The sequence below is a fragment of the Apis cerana genome, linkage group LG11 (genome assembly GCF_029169275.1).
Source record: "Apis cerana isolate GH-2021 linkage group LG11, AcerK_1.0, whole genome shotgun sequence".
Classification (NCBI taxonomy): domain Eukaryota; kingdom Metazoa; phylum Arthropoda; class Insecta; order Hymenoptera; family Apidae; genus Apis; species Apis cerana.
This window is the reverse complement of record NC_083862.1, coordinates 13,613,722-13,628,782: the sequence shown is the minus strand read 5'-3', so window position 1 is coordinate 13,628,782 and position 15,061 is coordinate 13,613,722. Positions and strand designations below refer to the sequence as shown.

The 15,061-nt window shown below is 42.5% G+C and overlaps 1 protein-coding gene across 22 annotated transcripts in view; it reads left to right on the top strand.

The window, feature by feature from the left end:
• LOC107995749 (nuclear factor 1 X-type) overlaps positions 1-15,061 on the top strand; it is a 73,220-nt gene that overhangs the window by 40,178 nt on the left and 17,981 nt on the right. For 7 of the 22 annotated variants that reach the window (XM_062082131.1, XM_062082125.1, XM_062082123.1 and 4 more), the window contains 4 exons: positions 426-609; positions 7,831-7,884; positions 8,074-8,172; positions 12,664-12,804. In XM_062082131.1, the coding sequence (XP_061938115.1) occupies positions 426-609; positions 7,831-7,884; positions 8,074-8,172; positions 12,664-12,804 (478 nt within the window). The remainder of the gene's footprint in view (positions 1-425; positions 610-7,830; positions 7,885-8,073; positions 8,173-12,663; positions 12,805-15,061) is intronic. The other 15 variants (XM_062082128.1, XM_062082136.1, XM_062082134.1 and 12 more) reach the window with 6 other exon arrangements.

Below are 15,061 nucleotides of genomic sequence, written 5' to 3'. Positions count from 1 at the left end.
AATCATGGAGGCAATTTGTTGGAAATTTTTAATTTTTAATTATTTTTATAAATTATCGTTGATTTTTTCTCGACGACCTTCGAACGGTACAATTAAAGAAAATTAAAAAGTTAAAGAATCATGGAGGCAATTTGTTGGAAATTTTTAATTTTTAATTATTTTTATAAATTATCGTTGATTTTTTTCTTCGAACGGTACAATTAAAGAAAATTTAAAAATTAAAGAATCATGGAGGCAATTTGTTGGGGAAATTTTTAATTATTTTTATAAATTATCTTTGATTTTTTCTCGACGACCTTCGAACGGTACAATTAAAGAAAATTAAAAAGTTAGGGAATAATGGGGGATTGTCGAGACAATTTGTTGGGGAAATTTGAGTATTGCGAGGGTGGGTGATATGATAACGGTGGGTCGTAATGTCGCAGGTATGGAGGTTGGACCTAGTAATGGTGATCCTCTTCAAGGCAATTCCGTTGGAGTCGACGGACGGGGAACGGCTGGAGAAGACTGCGGAATGCGCTCAGCCGGGCCTCTGCGTCAACCCCTATCACATCAACGTCTCCGTCCGGGAACTCGATCTCTACCTCGCCAATTTTATCACCAGCCACGGTAAGGGATATATAACGACCGTTCCGTTCCATTTATTCTCCCCAAATTTACCTTTTATCTTCACACTCTCGTCAAAATTTAACCTCGTCCCGTTCCGTCGATATTTGCTCGTTGAACGGACAAATAACTGCGAGGCGAAAGCTATTCGAATGGTTCGACAACCTGTTTTCCCTCCTCCTTGACGTAGAATTCTCACAATTTTCGTTTAAGAAATAATTTTGAATATTTTTCCTGAAAAAATTACAGCTGTAGCGATACAAGTTCTAGCTAAGAATCTTTACTATATTTTAAAATTTTTACCTCCAAAAATCTTCAAATATTTTCACTCCAAGTAAAATTTCTCCTCGATTCTTATTTAACGGCTTTCGATGTAATTTCTGATATCAGTTCATTTTCATTCCTCCATAAAATTCCTCGAACAAGCATTTTCTCAAAAAAAAAAAACAAATCCCGGTCTCTCCAATCAAATCCAAGCCGCCTAATAACAACCCCCTAATCCTCGACCTCAACCTCGAACACCAATCCTCCCAACCAATCACCTCTCGTCATCGCCTCTCCTGTCCCACCAGGAAGTATTGGCTCGGCTCTCGTTGATCTCGTGCACGACCAGACCCAGAGAGACAGAGAGAAAGAGAGAGAGAGAGAGAGAGAGGGGCGGGTGGCTGAATCGAGCGAGGCGCGTTCATTCACTCGCACATCCGTCCATTCAAAGTGTCCACTCGACTCGGCTTCGATTCAAAGTTTCTTGGAACGCTCTGCCAATTTCACCGGCCCCCCATACAAACACCGGGGCCCTGGTCTCGCACCCGTTCCCTCCCCACCCGCGATCCTCCAACCTGCCACATCTCCAAGGGCGCTGCCAACACTCCGGTGGAAGAGCGGTGATCCGTTTTGGCGGATCACTTTTCATCGAGAATAGCATCCTTGTCCAACGTCCAAGGCATCCCCGGATCGCACGCGCTCCATGAGCGCGAATGAGTTTAACCCCTCGTTACGTGGATTCTCTGGATCTAGCCTTGGGGCGAAGATGGAATTAGAGAGGGAAAATTTCGAGGCGGGAGGAAAGGCGTTCGAGAAATTGCGTTGGGATTCGTTAGAAATTTTAGAAATTGAATATAGAAAGAAAGATATTCGTGGAAATCTCGGATAATCAATTTTTAAAGAATCAACGAGTTTCGCAGAAATTAAATTATTTGTCGTTGAAAAGGATTTATTATCGTTCAATCCGTTTCGCAACGAAATCTCGTACGTATTTATGTTATATGAATATTTCCAAATTTTACTATCAATTTTCACGGAGATCCAGTATCCTCCGTAAGAAAAAACGATCAGCATCGGCGGCGAACGAAGAGGAGCGGTCAAAGTAGGCGACGAACGGTCTGGAGAGTGCCTAACCTACCCCATGTCTTGGCAGCGGAGCGTTTTTTTCTCTTTCTCGTAGGTGGTGCGCGGTAGGCCTGGCCAATTTTTGCGTCAACCACGGGTGTAAACATTAGAAAGCCGGCTGCCAAGCCGTGTGTTTGTTGAGCCACACAAGAGTTCGAGAGCCTGCGAGAAAGAAGCATAGAGAGAAAGAAGGAGAGAGAGAGAGAGGTGAACAGCCAAACAGAGGAGAGCGCGTGGCGAGACACACACACGGGGCGAGAGAAGACCGGCGGCCCCTCTGCCAGGACAGCGCGCGTACGTACGTACGTACGGAAATTACGTATTTTCAGACTGAGTCAGTGAGTTCGATGAAACCGAATGAAAGAAGAACCGCGGACGGGCGCCAGCCCCGGCCCTCCTGCCAGCTGATCGATCGAAACACGTCGATCAACGGGCCACGTGCACGTGTGCACGCGATTCCTAGTTCTTTTCTTCGTTTCTTTGTTTCGGGACGAGTCGCGTTTCGTTGCGTTGACCGCAGGTGGCGTTGGAGAAGCGATCGGGGAGGTTGTGGAAATTTTGGAATTGTTCGAGATTGAGAAGAAGGAAAGGATCGGGGGAGAGAGGATCGAGCTGTTCGATGGAAATCTCTGAAATTATATTATATGGATATTCGCTGATTTTTGGATTCTGTGTGTGAATATTGTTCGGAGGGATAGGGAATTTAGAGGTTTATACGGAAAATTTGGAGGTTAGGTTAGACGTGCAATAGTTTATTTGCTGTTGGAAATAAAACGGGATCGTGTTTGATGAATTACCATTTGGAAAAATGTTTATTATCGAAGGTTAATCACTGCTTGAAAAGTACACGATCGTCGATTCTGGATTCGCTTGTTCTATTAATGAGATTGGCGGTATGTTTGCAACTAGAGGCTTAATCTATTATTTCTATCTATATACGTTCATGTGCAATTTTAGGAATTTACGATTCGTTCATTTATATTTATCTTGTGCGTTCATAAATTTTCATGGAATCATAATAAATATTACATATTCGTATGTCAAAGTTGATTATCATAAAAGTCTTTGCAGAATTTTACGAAAAGTACAATGGATGCGAATAGTAAATGTAACGCTCGAATAAATGGAATGAAATAAATGAAGTATCATTCGTTCGAGACTCTCTTTCCAAAGAGTATCTTATTTCTCTTTTCTTCTTTTCTTTTATTTTTTTTTATTAGCTCGTTCGACGATAAATCTTTACCGAGTCAGGAAATTTCGAGAGAAATTGGTGAATCGACTCGTTCGGAAAAAATCAGTTTAATCGGCGTTTATTTATTCTCATCTAAGCTGCGAGCACCACGAGATGCTTTGCGAACTTCGCGACCCAATTAATATAGTCGAGACAGTCTCGAGATCCCGGGCACATTTTACGCGAAGATTCGTTCGTTTGGAATCAGCCATATTTCAAAGTTTTCCAACTTTCGTGAATTCACTCGAAAAGATTTCGTATTCCGCTTTTTTATCCTCCCGTTGTTCCACTTTCCGAGCTTCAAGGTCTCGAGCTTTAAATCCGAAAAATTTATATCCTTGTTTGTCGTAAATATCCCTTATGTCGATTCTAAGAATTTTCACCGAGTTTTACTTAAAAACATCTCGTATTATTATTATTATTATTATTATATTCTTGAGATATTCTTTCTCAAAAAAGAAATCTATTTCGATCTCTGTTCTAAAATATAAATCTAATGACATCAATCAGCGACGTAATAATTCGATATAGATGCATCGGCAAAAAATAACTAGAGACTGAAGAATAAAATGATAGCGATGCAATCGATTATATCGATCGTATCGAATAAAGAAGAATCGTATCGCTCGTAGAACGATATATTATATCGTTTATAGGATGAGAGTTAATTGTCGAATCAGCATGCTCGAAGCGCGCATGCGCACAACTATCGAAGAATGCCGATCGACAGTACACGGGCGACGAACGATCAACATCATAAAAATTCCTAACCCTCTGTAAATATACACGATACCACAATAATATAAACTTACTGGCTGCCAAGGCGTGGCGTGGATAGCGAAGGCTTCGCTACTTCGGACCCTTTCGGATTATCCGCCTTGTCGACGTATGCTAAAAGTAGACACTTGCTCCGTTCGTTTCGACTGACCTAATAGACGATACATTACAGAAGGGAAGAAGGGTAGACGCACGAAGAGATACGAGTAGGATCAAAGATGCGTAATATTTGAATTGTATCCTGTGGATTTTTTATTATAAAGTATTTGTTAACAATTGAGAAAAGGAACGATTATAAGAGTGGATGGAAAGTGTTTGTTGAGGTTATGGTGGACTATCGATATTGGATGGTGGTAATGATTTGGTTACGTTCTTGCTCTCAACATTATTCATTGGTTTTAAGATATCAAAAATGATGGAATCCATCTTAATCCGAAGACAAAATTATCTTTCGAATATTATCTTTCTCGTATTTCGTTTTCGAAAAAAGAATTATTAGAATGCAATCATCGTTACTTTTATTTTTTTCGAGAAAGAATCTTGGAAAGAATCGAATTTAGGCTAAAGAAGGAAAAGTAGAGGTTAATCGTATATAATCGAGACACTGCGTATTCGTCCTAAGAGCTAAATATCGCCCGGCCGGTCGGTTGCGTAAGTATCATCGTCTCTTATGAAAGTGTTAGAGAGAGGACAGGTGCCTCGACGCGTGTCGTTCTCGGACACGTCGCATTTTCGCGATGCCACTGCGGCAGAGGCGAGGTCCGTTTTAGACGGGCCGCATCGAAAAGTCGGCAGGAAAATCCACGCTGTATGACTTCGATAATCTAAGCATCAACCGGAATGAATATCTTCCGCCTCGTTCTTAAACTCTTAATATATTTAATTACATTTAGTCGTATTAAAAATTACATTATATTTTTCCCTTTCTTTATCTTTCTTTCCTTCTATTTAGAACTTTTAAGTATTCGGTATTAAACTTTTGAGGTTATGTTTTAACTTTTATTCGATCTCGTAAGAATTTCTTCGAAAAACGTTAAATTTTTAACAACGAATCGATTCGAGCGTACAAGCGATATACGATCTCTGTAAATCACTTTTCGAAATTTTTTAAATTCGAATTTCAACGGGTTAAATCGTTCTTTTCCAAAATTTATTTCCCCTAACCACTCTCGCGCCACTTTCATCGTATTATTTCTGCAAACAATGAAAGCGGTGTTCCCGTTAACAAATAAACAGAGTACAAAATAAACGGCCGCTCGAAACGAACTTTTCGTCCACTCCCAAGGGAAACGCGGGCAAGTACGCGTACTCTCCGTACGCTCCGCGCGTTTTCACGCGTATCTCCGCAAGTGTGCACGAATCGGTGTGCCGTGCACGCGAGCATGTGACCATGCGTGCCGATGTGTGCTCGCTCTATAAATAAATAGTCGACGGACATCTTGTTGCGAGCTCTCTCTCTCTCTCTCTTTCTCACTCACTCACTTATTCACTCACTCACTCACTCACTCACTCACTCACTGTACAATGTTTGATTTTCATTCGTGTCCACGCGAATACCTGAATATTTTCGCGTCTGTGATTAACTGATAGCCTGTATTGATTTTTTAATTTTTTTTTTCCCTCTAGTAAAAGAGTTTTGAAATTTTTCAACGGAACATGCATATTTTTATTTGACCTTTGAAAATGATTAATGAATCGCAGAAGGATGATTTTTTTTAAATAAAGAAAGAATGGAACTACCAAGGTGTCTCAAAGAGGAAAACGAAATTTGTTTATGACGTCAGAGACGAATTCTGCCGCTATTTTTAATAATTCTTGGAAAGGTGGATTAGATAGTTCGTCTTTTATAGTATGACTACTCTAAGTGGGGGATTATAGTTATTTATGTTGCACGATTATAATTAATACTGTACATCCGTAAATATATATTAATACATACATATATATATATATATATATATATATATATATATGGTTTCGCGTGATTTATTTATTTTCCAATTCCAATTCAATCGTTAAATTAAGAAAAACGATCCCCGTTCGATCGGATCAGATTTCGAATCTTTCTCGTAGTTTACAATTCGATCATAATATCTCATTGGATGTTATCCACTCGTAACGAACAATTTTCAAGAAGATTCTCGGAAAAGCGTGTAAAATTGTCGTCCTTGAGGCAATTCCCGCGTTTCGTCGCGAAATCGGTCGCGCATTCATGGATCACACGATGTCAACAGATCTGTTTCTCTATTATTGTTCCAAGAGCGAGCGTATCCATCGGTGTCCGCTAAAATTTCTGCGTCGCACACGCACCTGTCCACCGGACCACTGCCCGACTAATTTTGCTGTTACACTACTCTGAAGTATCCTCTGCGCCACGTTGTGTCGTAATCGATCTCGTTGCCCCGTTAACTAACTACTTTACTTTAAGGAATCGTCGAAAATATAAGAACGAGAATAAGATGTTTATTCCCGAATTATCCATCAAGACAAAAGTCAAGTTATTTTTCATTAATGGATTTGGATAAGGGACGAAATATTCGAACGTATCCTGATTTCGATTAGAAAAAAAAAAAAAATCTCTCGAATTTCGTGACGAAAAATTTATAGGAGAGGAAGAAGCGGAAGCGAATTCGATTCGAAGAAATACACTAAATTTTAATGCGACTCGGTTCGGCTAAACCGAAATAGACAGCGCATTAAAATCACGCGTCTTCTTGTCAGCCGTATTCAACGCGGATAAATTCCGCTAGCGAAACGAAAACAACACGATTCGATACTCGGGTCCAATATTTGCTGCTCACCCTTGAATCCTTCGACTAATTTTGCCCCACCGATCGATCTCCAATTTTCTCGATCTATTCGCGCTTATCTTCGTTGCGAAATATATCATTGCAAAATATACATATATATATATATATAAAACGTTATACCCAAAAATATACGACGTCCCGAAATGACAAAATCTATATGGATGTTGGAAATTCGTTCGATCGGAAGGAGGGGCATGAATCTCGACGAGTAGAATTTTAATCTCTCCTTTTCGCGGTCGCGCGAAAGTTTTTCTTTTTTTTTTTTTAAATTATATATTCGCACGATGCGAGCGAAAAGGAAAAGAAGAAAAAAAAGGAGATCGGTGAAGCGAGGACCGATATAAGGTTGAGTCGCAATTAAAAATAACCGGAGGAGTGTACGTATGTTTGTTAACCGTCTATTTATAACCGGTCGTTTGTCGGTTTTTCGGCGTTGTCGAGCAGGCGTTGATCGAGGGTGTCGCGACGATTGTGAAACGAGTTTTCCGAATTTCCATCCGCGCAGAAAGAATCCATTCTCTCTCTCTCTCTCTTTCTCTCTCTCTCTCTCTCTCCCCCCGTTTTTCACCACCACATCGAACGTTCTTACGTGAAGCGCAACATAGGTGCATGCTCTCTCTATCTGTCTCTGTCTCTTTCGAAAAGTCGAACACGAACGTTCCGGGCTCTCGTGTATTTCTGTGATATGTTGCGTAATGAGATTTGCGTAAGTTACCGCAAGATATAAAACACCGTGTGTGACAGCGAAGGTGAGATGGGATTTGTCGACGGGGAGGGGGGGATATATTATTATACTTCACTCTCTCGTTCTGGCAATTTTCAGATTCGGGGGAATCCCGAATCGGCCTCTCTCTCTCTCTCTCTCTCTCTCTCTCTCTCTCTCTCTCTCTCTCTCTCTTCGATTCGGGCGAGATTGAAAATAGAGTTTTTGAAGGAGGAGGAGGAGGAAGGAAATTGGAGAGAGAGGAAATATTTTGGAGAAGAAGTTAATCTGTGAATCCTGTTCTATTGTTACAGAGGTCCTAAACGGTATCTGCAACGCGAGCAAGGAGGAAGAGAGGCGGCGAAAAGGTAAAGGGGGGGGAATGTCCCTTTAAATTATCTTATCTGTCTGTCTTCTGTCTATCTATCCGTCCGTTTCCAATCTAAAAAAAAAAAGTTTGGAATTTTTAATTCGGTTCACATTCCACGAATATTCTCGCGTTTTTAATGGGACGAAAGGCAACGCCTCATTGCCGTTCTCTGGGCTTCTGTTCCCAGGTGCAGGCTACCACGAACTATATAACGGTGTTGTCTGCAATGACACGATTCTAGCGACAGGTGTCTTCAGCTCGAAGGAGCTTTGGATGCTTTCAAAAGGTACGACGATATAAATAATAACAACAACGATCCTCTTCTTTCTCATCATCCAACGCATGGTATTAAAAAAAAAAAGACGGGTTTTTCGCTTGTATATAAATCTCTCTCTCTCTCTCTCTCTCTCTTTCTCTCACTCTCTCTAAGATATCGAAAATCTCCTCAATCTCTTTCCAAAAAAAAAAAAAAAAATTTAATAATCAAAGAACGATCGATTCTGAGAGAGGAATGGAGAAGAATATTTTGTGAACGGATGCTTTCGAAAGGTAATCGCAACCGAGAGTCGATATCTTTTTGAAACTTTTTGAAAGCATCCTCGCGATGATGAAGTAGGAAGAGAAAAACTCGCTCCGCGATAAAACGCGATGTATCGACGACGATCGTTTGAGCACGTTGTTTTATCGATGCCGGTTTATCGTTGGAGGGAACGAGAGTTATTATTAGGGATCGGAACGCGATTCCACTCGACTCGGTTATCCTTTCGGCATACCTGGGACCACTTCACCGCTACTCCTCTTTCGCTATCAAGGACCCGATGAACGATTGGCACGCGTTTGCGCGTTAGCACAAGGCGGAGAGCGGCGGCCTGCCGGTGTAATCCGATCTCCGGGAAAGAGCGATCTCGTGCGACTTATTAGAGCTGCCACTTGTTACAGACATTTACCAATCCTTAAACGTGAATGATGAGGGGGGATGAGGAGGGAGCAGCGGAACTTTTGGAATCGTAAATTTAGAATCCCTATTCCCTTCTCGGTCTTGAGCGGAAGGAGAAGTTTTTTCCGAATTTTCGTCCGGCGAGGAAAGGAGAGAGAAAAAAGAAAAAGAAAAAAAAAAGAAACAGGGACGCGGAGAAAAGCGAGCGAGCGAGGGAGCGTTGGGTTAGTAGAGGTCAAGGTTGCCAACAACCTTCTCCAAGCACGTCCCATCGATAGAACAGGTGAAACCGAGTGTTATTGCCCGACATTGTCTGCCAATTTCCGTCACGAACATATACAGAAGCCGTTATATTGCCAATCCCCTCGTTTCTTTCTCTATTAGTCACCGATAATCCCGCGCGGCCAAGAACCGCTAGAGGACTGCGAAAACTGTGAAAGGAGGCTGAAACATTTTTTTTCGGAAACATTCGTCGAAAATCTCTCGTCTCGAATGCGTTTAAGAGAAAGGCATTCACCCGAAGAGGTGAAACGAGCGTAAACGATCGATCCGAGCTTGTTCAAACTTCGTCAAACATTCTCAAACAATTTCAAAATTCCCCTCTTCCAAGCAGTGAATAAGGGGAGCGTGCCCCCTTGAAAAAGAATTGAGAAAAGGACTTCTCAAACTTTCTCAAACGATCTCAAACGATCTCAAACATCTTCAAAATTCTTCTCCTCCTTCTCCTTGCGCTTCGAGGCAACGTGTAAAGAAGATCGTGTTTCTTTCTTTCTTTCTTTCTTTCTTTTCTCTTGTAAAGAAAGACGAAAGAGAGGGGGGAGGAAGGTCCGATTTTCGTGAATCATTTCGAAATTCATTTTCATTTCGGGCTTCGAAGGGAGAGCATCGTGGCACGCGTGCACCGCCACTAAATGGAATAATAGGGCAGGGGAACGCGTATTGAGAAGCGGCGCGAGCCTCGAAACGCCTCGACGTATGCATCTGCACTCTTCCACTCTTCCTCCTCCTCCTCCTCCTCCTCCTCCTTTTGCCACTCTCTCCCCGTTCCACCCGCCGCTCCTCGCGTCACCGTTGCAGGAGATTAGTATGCAACCTGGTGTATTAATAGACGGGGAACAATGCTCACGGCCTCAGAGGCTGCTGAGAGAGCCTCGGAGCCTCTCTTTCTCTCGCCTCTGCCTTCCCTCCCCCTCCGATGAGCCAGCTCTCCCTTCTGCCGATCTTTGCAACTCGATCGAACGTCTTTCTTTTTTTTTTCTAATGCCACTCTCTTCTAACCAAGAAACACAAGGAAACATCGGTGGTTTTAATACGAGAATTTTTACTTTATAAAGCCTTTCGAGGATAAGGAGGATAAGGTTAAGAGGTTGGATGCAGGAGATATGATTAGTCCATCTTCAATTTTATCATGTTGGATCGGAAATACGTTTTATTCGAGAATTCGTTTTAATCGAGTCAGTTTGAAGATGTTTGAACGAAGTCTTCATCTTCAATTTTATCATGTTGGATCGTGATATCGAAAATATCGGACAGGAAACACGTTTTATTCGAGAATTCGTTTTAATCAGAACGAGAAATCTTCATCTTCAATTTTATTTTATTATCTTAGATCGTGGAAACGCGATCGAGAAGAGTTTGAAGATGTTCGAACGAGATCAGTAATGAATAAGAAAGTACCAATCGTAACATTTCTTATTCCTTCACTCTACCAATCCATCTACTTCTCTATATATTTATTCCCGCCCAATCTTCGAAATTCCGAAATCCCACTTCTCCCCCAAGGGGTGGCGTGTTTCTATTACGTCGTCCCGTCTTTGCACGTCTCCAACCATCACCACCGACAGGATATTCTTCTCTATTTCACATCATACGCCTCCACCTCCGCGGAAATTGCGCCCCTTTTTCTTTTTTTTTTTTTTTTCTTCTTTATCCACCGTACGTGCCTCTCACATCGCGCTGCGCGCGCGAGAGAGAGAGAGAGAGAGAGAGAAAAATGCCTGGAAAATACTGCCCCCCTGCGGGCCTACCACCATTCTCCCTCTGCTCCCGAGTATTCGAGCCATACACACGTGCACGTGCAGGCGCATTGTTGACAAAAAACCAGTGACGTATCCGAGGGGTTGGAAAAAAAAATTGGTGGAAAATCGCGCGCGGGCGTCGGGACACTGATTCTTTCTCCTTTTTTTCCCTCCTTTTTATCTCGTCTTTTTTTTCCCTCCTTTCCACCGGTCGAATCTACCGTTTCCCTCTCTTTCTCTTTCTCTCTCTCTCCTCCCACGAAGAGAACCAGTTGGCGAACTTTGGGGAAAAAAAGGAAAAAAAATTCGTTAGGGGCGAGCCATTGTCGGACGTTTAACCTCCTCGTGCGGTCCTCGGCCTCGATGCGGTATCGAGATTGATGGGGAAACGATGATCGAGAGGAGGAGGAGAGAGAGGGTCGAGAGAAATTCGCGGGAAGAGAGAGAGAGAGAGAGAAACGTGGAATTGGAAAAAAAGTGGCGCAAAGTCTTTTGTTCGCCGTGGAGAACCTCTTTCGAGGATTTCCGAGGCTGAGAAGAGGGCTGCTCTCTCGACTCGGCTTCGAAAATGTTTCCTCGTTTCCCTTATTTTCAACCGAAAGAAGAATCAGAAGTGGTACACTAATAAACTACCCACGATATACACTTTACGTGTATATATATATATACACTCTTTTTTTCAGAATTACTTATACATCATTGACTCGTTGAAAAGAAAATTATATCATTCAAAAAAAAGATTAAGAAAAATTTTCGAAACGACGATTTCCTTCTATATATGTGTATATATATATATATATATTCTCCAGCAAGGATCTCAACGGTGGGCGAAAGGGGGTGGGTCGAGGTTCGCGAGCATTACGAGGCCGAATCGCTTACACAAGATGCAAATTCCACGGCACTAGCTCAACCTAATTGGTCGTTGACCGTCGTTCCAACGGGGAGATCCCTATATTTACGCGTCGCCAACTGCGACAAACTGGAATCCTATTATTTTACGGTGGCGCTGATTCAGCGCAACGTGTAACTGGAGCGTATTCTAATGGCCGGCACCACGATTAATTAACCGATATCTCTCTCTCTCTCTATCCCCCTCTCTCTATCTCTGTGTCCCCCACGCGCGACTTCGCGACAGGCAACACGATTTAGAGAGGAATCGACGGATAATTGGAGGTATTAAATCGTCCGTGGGGAATGGTTTGATCGGGCGGTGGATCTTGGAACGGATTAAGGGAGATTGTCCTCGGTCGGGTGTACGATCGCGAGCACGATAAATCGTAGTTTCGTGGAGCGAGTTTATAACAAATATCTAGCTTCTTTTATCTCGTTTCCTTTTTTTCTTTTTTTTTTTTTTTAGATTCGATATCCTAGAAATTTGATTTCGCGCGATTTTAATTAAGTTTTGGAATTAATTTCTTCGAAGAAAGGAAAAGAAATTAAATCGTATATATATATATATATCACGAAGTGAATCGAAAATATTTCGAAAACCTGAGCGAAGAATCTGACGAAGAATATAATATAAGAAAACTCGTGGGATAAATCGATTACACGATCAAGTGCCATCTACTACTCTTGTATCTTATGTAAAAAAGATTCGCGAGGAAAAAAAAATTTCCTTTCGAAAGGATAGGGGGAGGGAGGTTTTCGAAGGAGGAAAACGCGCGGAAGTGCGATTTCCTCGGGGAATCGAGACCGCAATTGGACGAAAACGACGACGACCAAGACGACGACTCAAACTCAGACTCGGACGAGGAGGAGAAAAACGGATGACGTACGAACGCGCGAGGATCCGTAACCGCTAATGTGTGTCTGGTTTCAGCGTCCATACTGCATGACCTCAGCGACATGCAGCCTCAAATAAACGCGATCAAAATAGAGCACCCGCCGTACTACTGCAGCAGCTACACCCCTCCGTCCGCAGCCACGGCCGCGGATCATGCTCAGCCAGCGGCTAGCTTCAGTAAGTTTCAAAACTCTCTCTCTTTCTCTCTCTCTATCTTTCTTTCTCTCTCTACGTTTCGTCCTTATTTTTAGTGTGGATGCACGGCGCTGTCACCCGGTTCTCCTCCGTCTCTCTCTTTCTCCCGCTCGCACTTCTTCTCCGTCCTTCTCTTTCTTTCTTTCTTCCTTCCTTTCTTTCCTTTTTTCTCGAGCGATGGCACACGTGAACGACGTCATGCGAGAGAGACGTAGCTAGATACGTACGTATCTAGGTATTTATTATTATCCGTGGTCAGTTGAGATTCGAGGTTGAAGGAGGAAGAGAAACAGAGAGAGAGAGAGAGATTGATAAAGATTTTTTTTAGATTTGGAATTAGTAACAACGGATCAATGGTTAGATCAACTGGAATTGGAAGGTTTCCGATTTCGAAAAGATTCGAAGCGCGTGTAATCGAAGAATTCGAAGGGATTAAAAGTTTTTCTTGCGAGAGACGTGCGAGACACTTTTGAAACACTTTTGTGTTAAATTAAATTCTAAGCCATCGTTATTCGAAATTATACGAGTTAAGAAATTTTCGTTTCCAGTCTCCAATTGGAAATGTCCAATTGAAATATGCTTCACGAAGTCTCGTGTTCAAAATCGATCGTGTTTTCGGCAGATGAGAAATTGACGGCGTGCGTGGGATCACAGGTCGAGGCTCGTCCCGATTTCGTCTCCTTTTCGGAATAGTGTCCGCGGTGCAATCGGTCGCCATTGCGTCACGGTACGATGCACCCCTTCACCCCCTCCCTGCCCGCCGCCACGCGCACCCACACTCCCGTGTCCGCCGCCGCGTTTGCGAAACCGCGATTTCACACGGTATTTTTATATCGTTTTTCTACGCGCCCACTAAAATTAACTCCGTTCGAGGACACCGGTTACCAACTATGCGGAATCAACGCGCCTCCCGTAAAAATGCACGATACGCGTATTCTAATAAAGGCGTTTCCAACTTCGTTCGTTACGACGGGAAGAGCGGGGTGGGGGAATCTTGCCCGATCGTTCCGTTATTAAATCCGTTGGGACGATAACGTATTTCGACGAGAATGTTAGTAAGGATATTATTGAAACAATGAAAGGTAAGATTGAACGAAGTTGAAACGGATAGATAGATTTACGTTAGTTGTATATTGGTGACAAAATATAAAGTATACAGACGTCGAAATATGTTCAATATATATGTATATATATGTACGAAAAATTTATTATTAACGGTGTACATTTTAAAAAGAGAGAGAGAGAGAGAGAGAGAGAGAGAGAAAATACTTACACGTGTATATACTTTCGTCCCTCTACAACAACAATAACAACGATAATAATAAATTCGTAACGTGTAACGTTTCACCAAGAAGGTTGCCAGAATTGAATCGAATTCACCTTACTCGCGGGCTCGAGTAACAAATTCCCAATGGTTCGGGATTCCTTTTTTTTTTCTTTCTCTCTCTTTCTCCAATCTCATCCTGTCGGCTTATCGCACGGTCCTTTGTTATCGGGATCTACTTTGCTCAGCGTTCTATAGATCATTTCCTCTCTCTCTATATATATATATATATTTCTGCCTTTCTCTATTTTCTTTCCATTCTCGATTCTTTCTCCCCCCTCCCTCTTCCCCTCTTTTTTCCACCCTTTTCCATCCCTCATCGATCAAACGATAACCGTCCCTGCTCCCACGAAATCGGCGGACGCGGAAACAGGGATCGAACTTCCTTTTCAAAACGGACAAAAGAAAAAAGAAGAAAGAAAGAAAGAAAGAAAGAAAGAACGATTAGATAAATCGAGATCCGAGAATAATAATTCGCGAAAGCAGCGCGCGCGTGTTTCTAATCCTAATTTTTCTATTCGAACTCGATCGAGCAGAATTAACAAAAAATTGCACTCCCTGCATCCCGCACCCCTTGCAACCCCTCTCGAAATCGCGGAAAGGAGGAAGAAAGTATACACAAGAAAGTATATTCAATTAGGAATAGGAGGAGGAACCGAACGAGGAGGAGATGGGGAAACGTACGACGTCGGGGGGGGGGAGGAGGCGAACCGAGTTAAGACTTCTGAACGGAGGGGGAGGGGGGAGGAGGAGCAAGAAGAGGACAGTGGGGGGGAGGGCGGAAAGTTTCCTTTGCGGAGAGAAGGGGGATTGCAACGGCGGCGGATAGACGGGATAAAATGACCACTTTCTCGAGCGAAATGCACGCACGCACGCACACACACGCACATACAAATACACACACAGAAATATAGG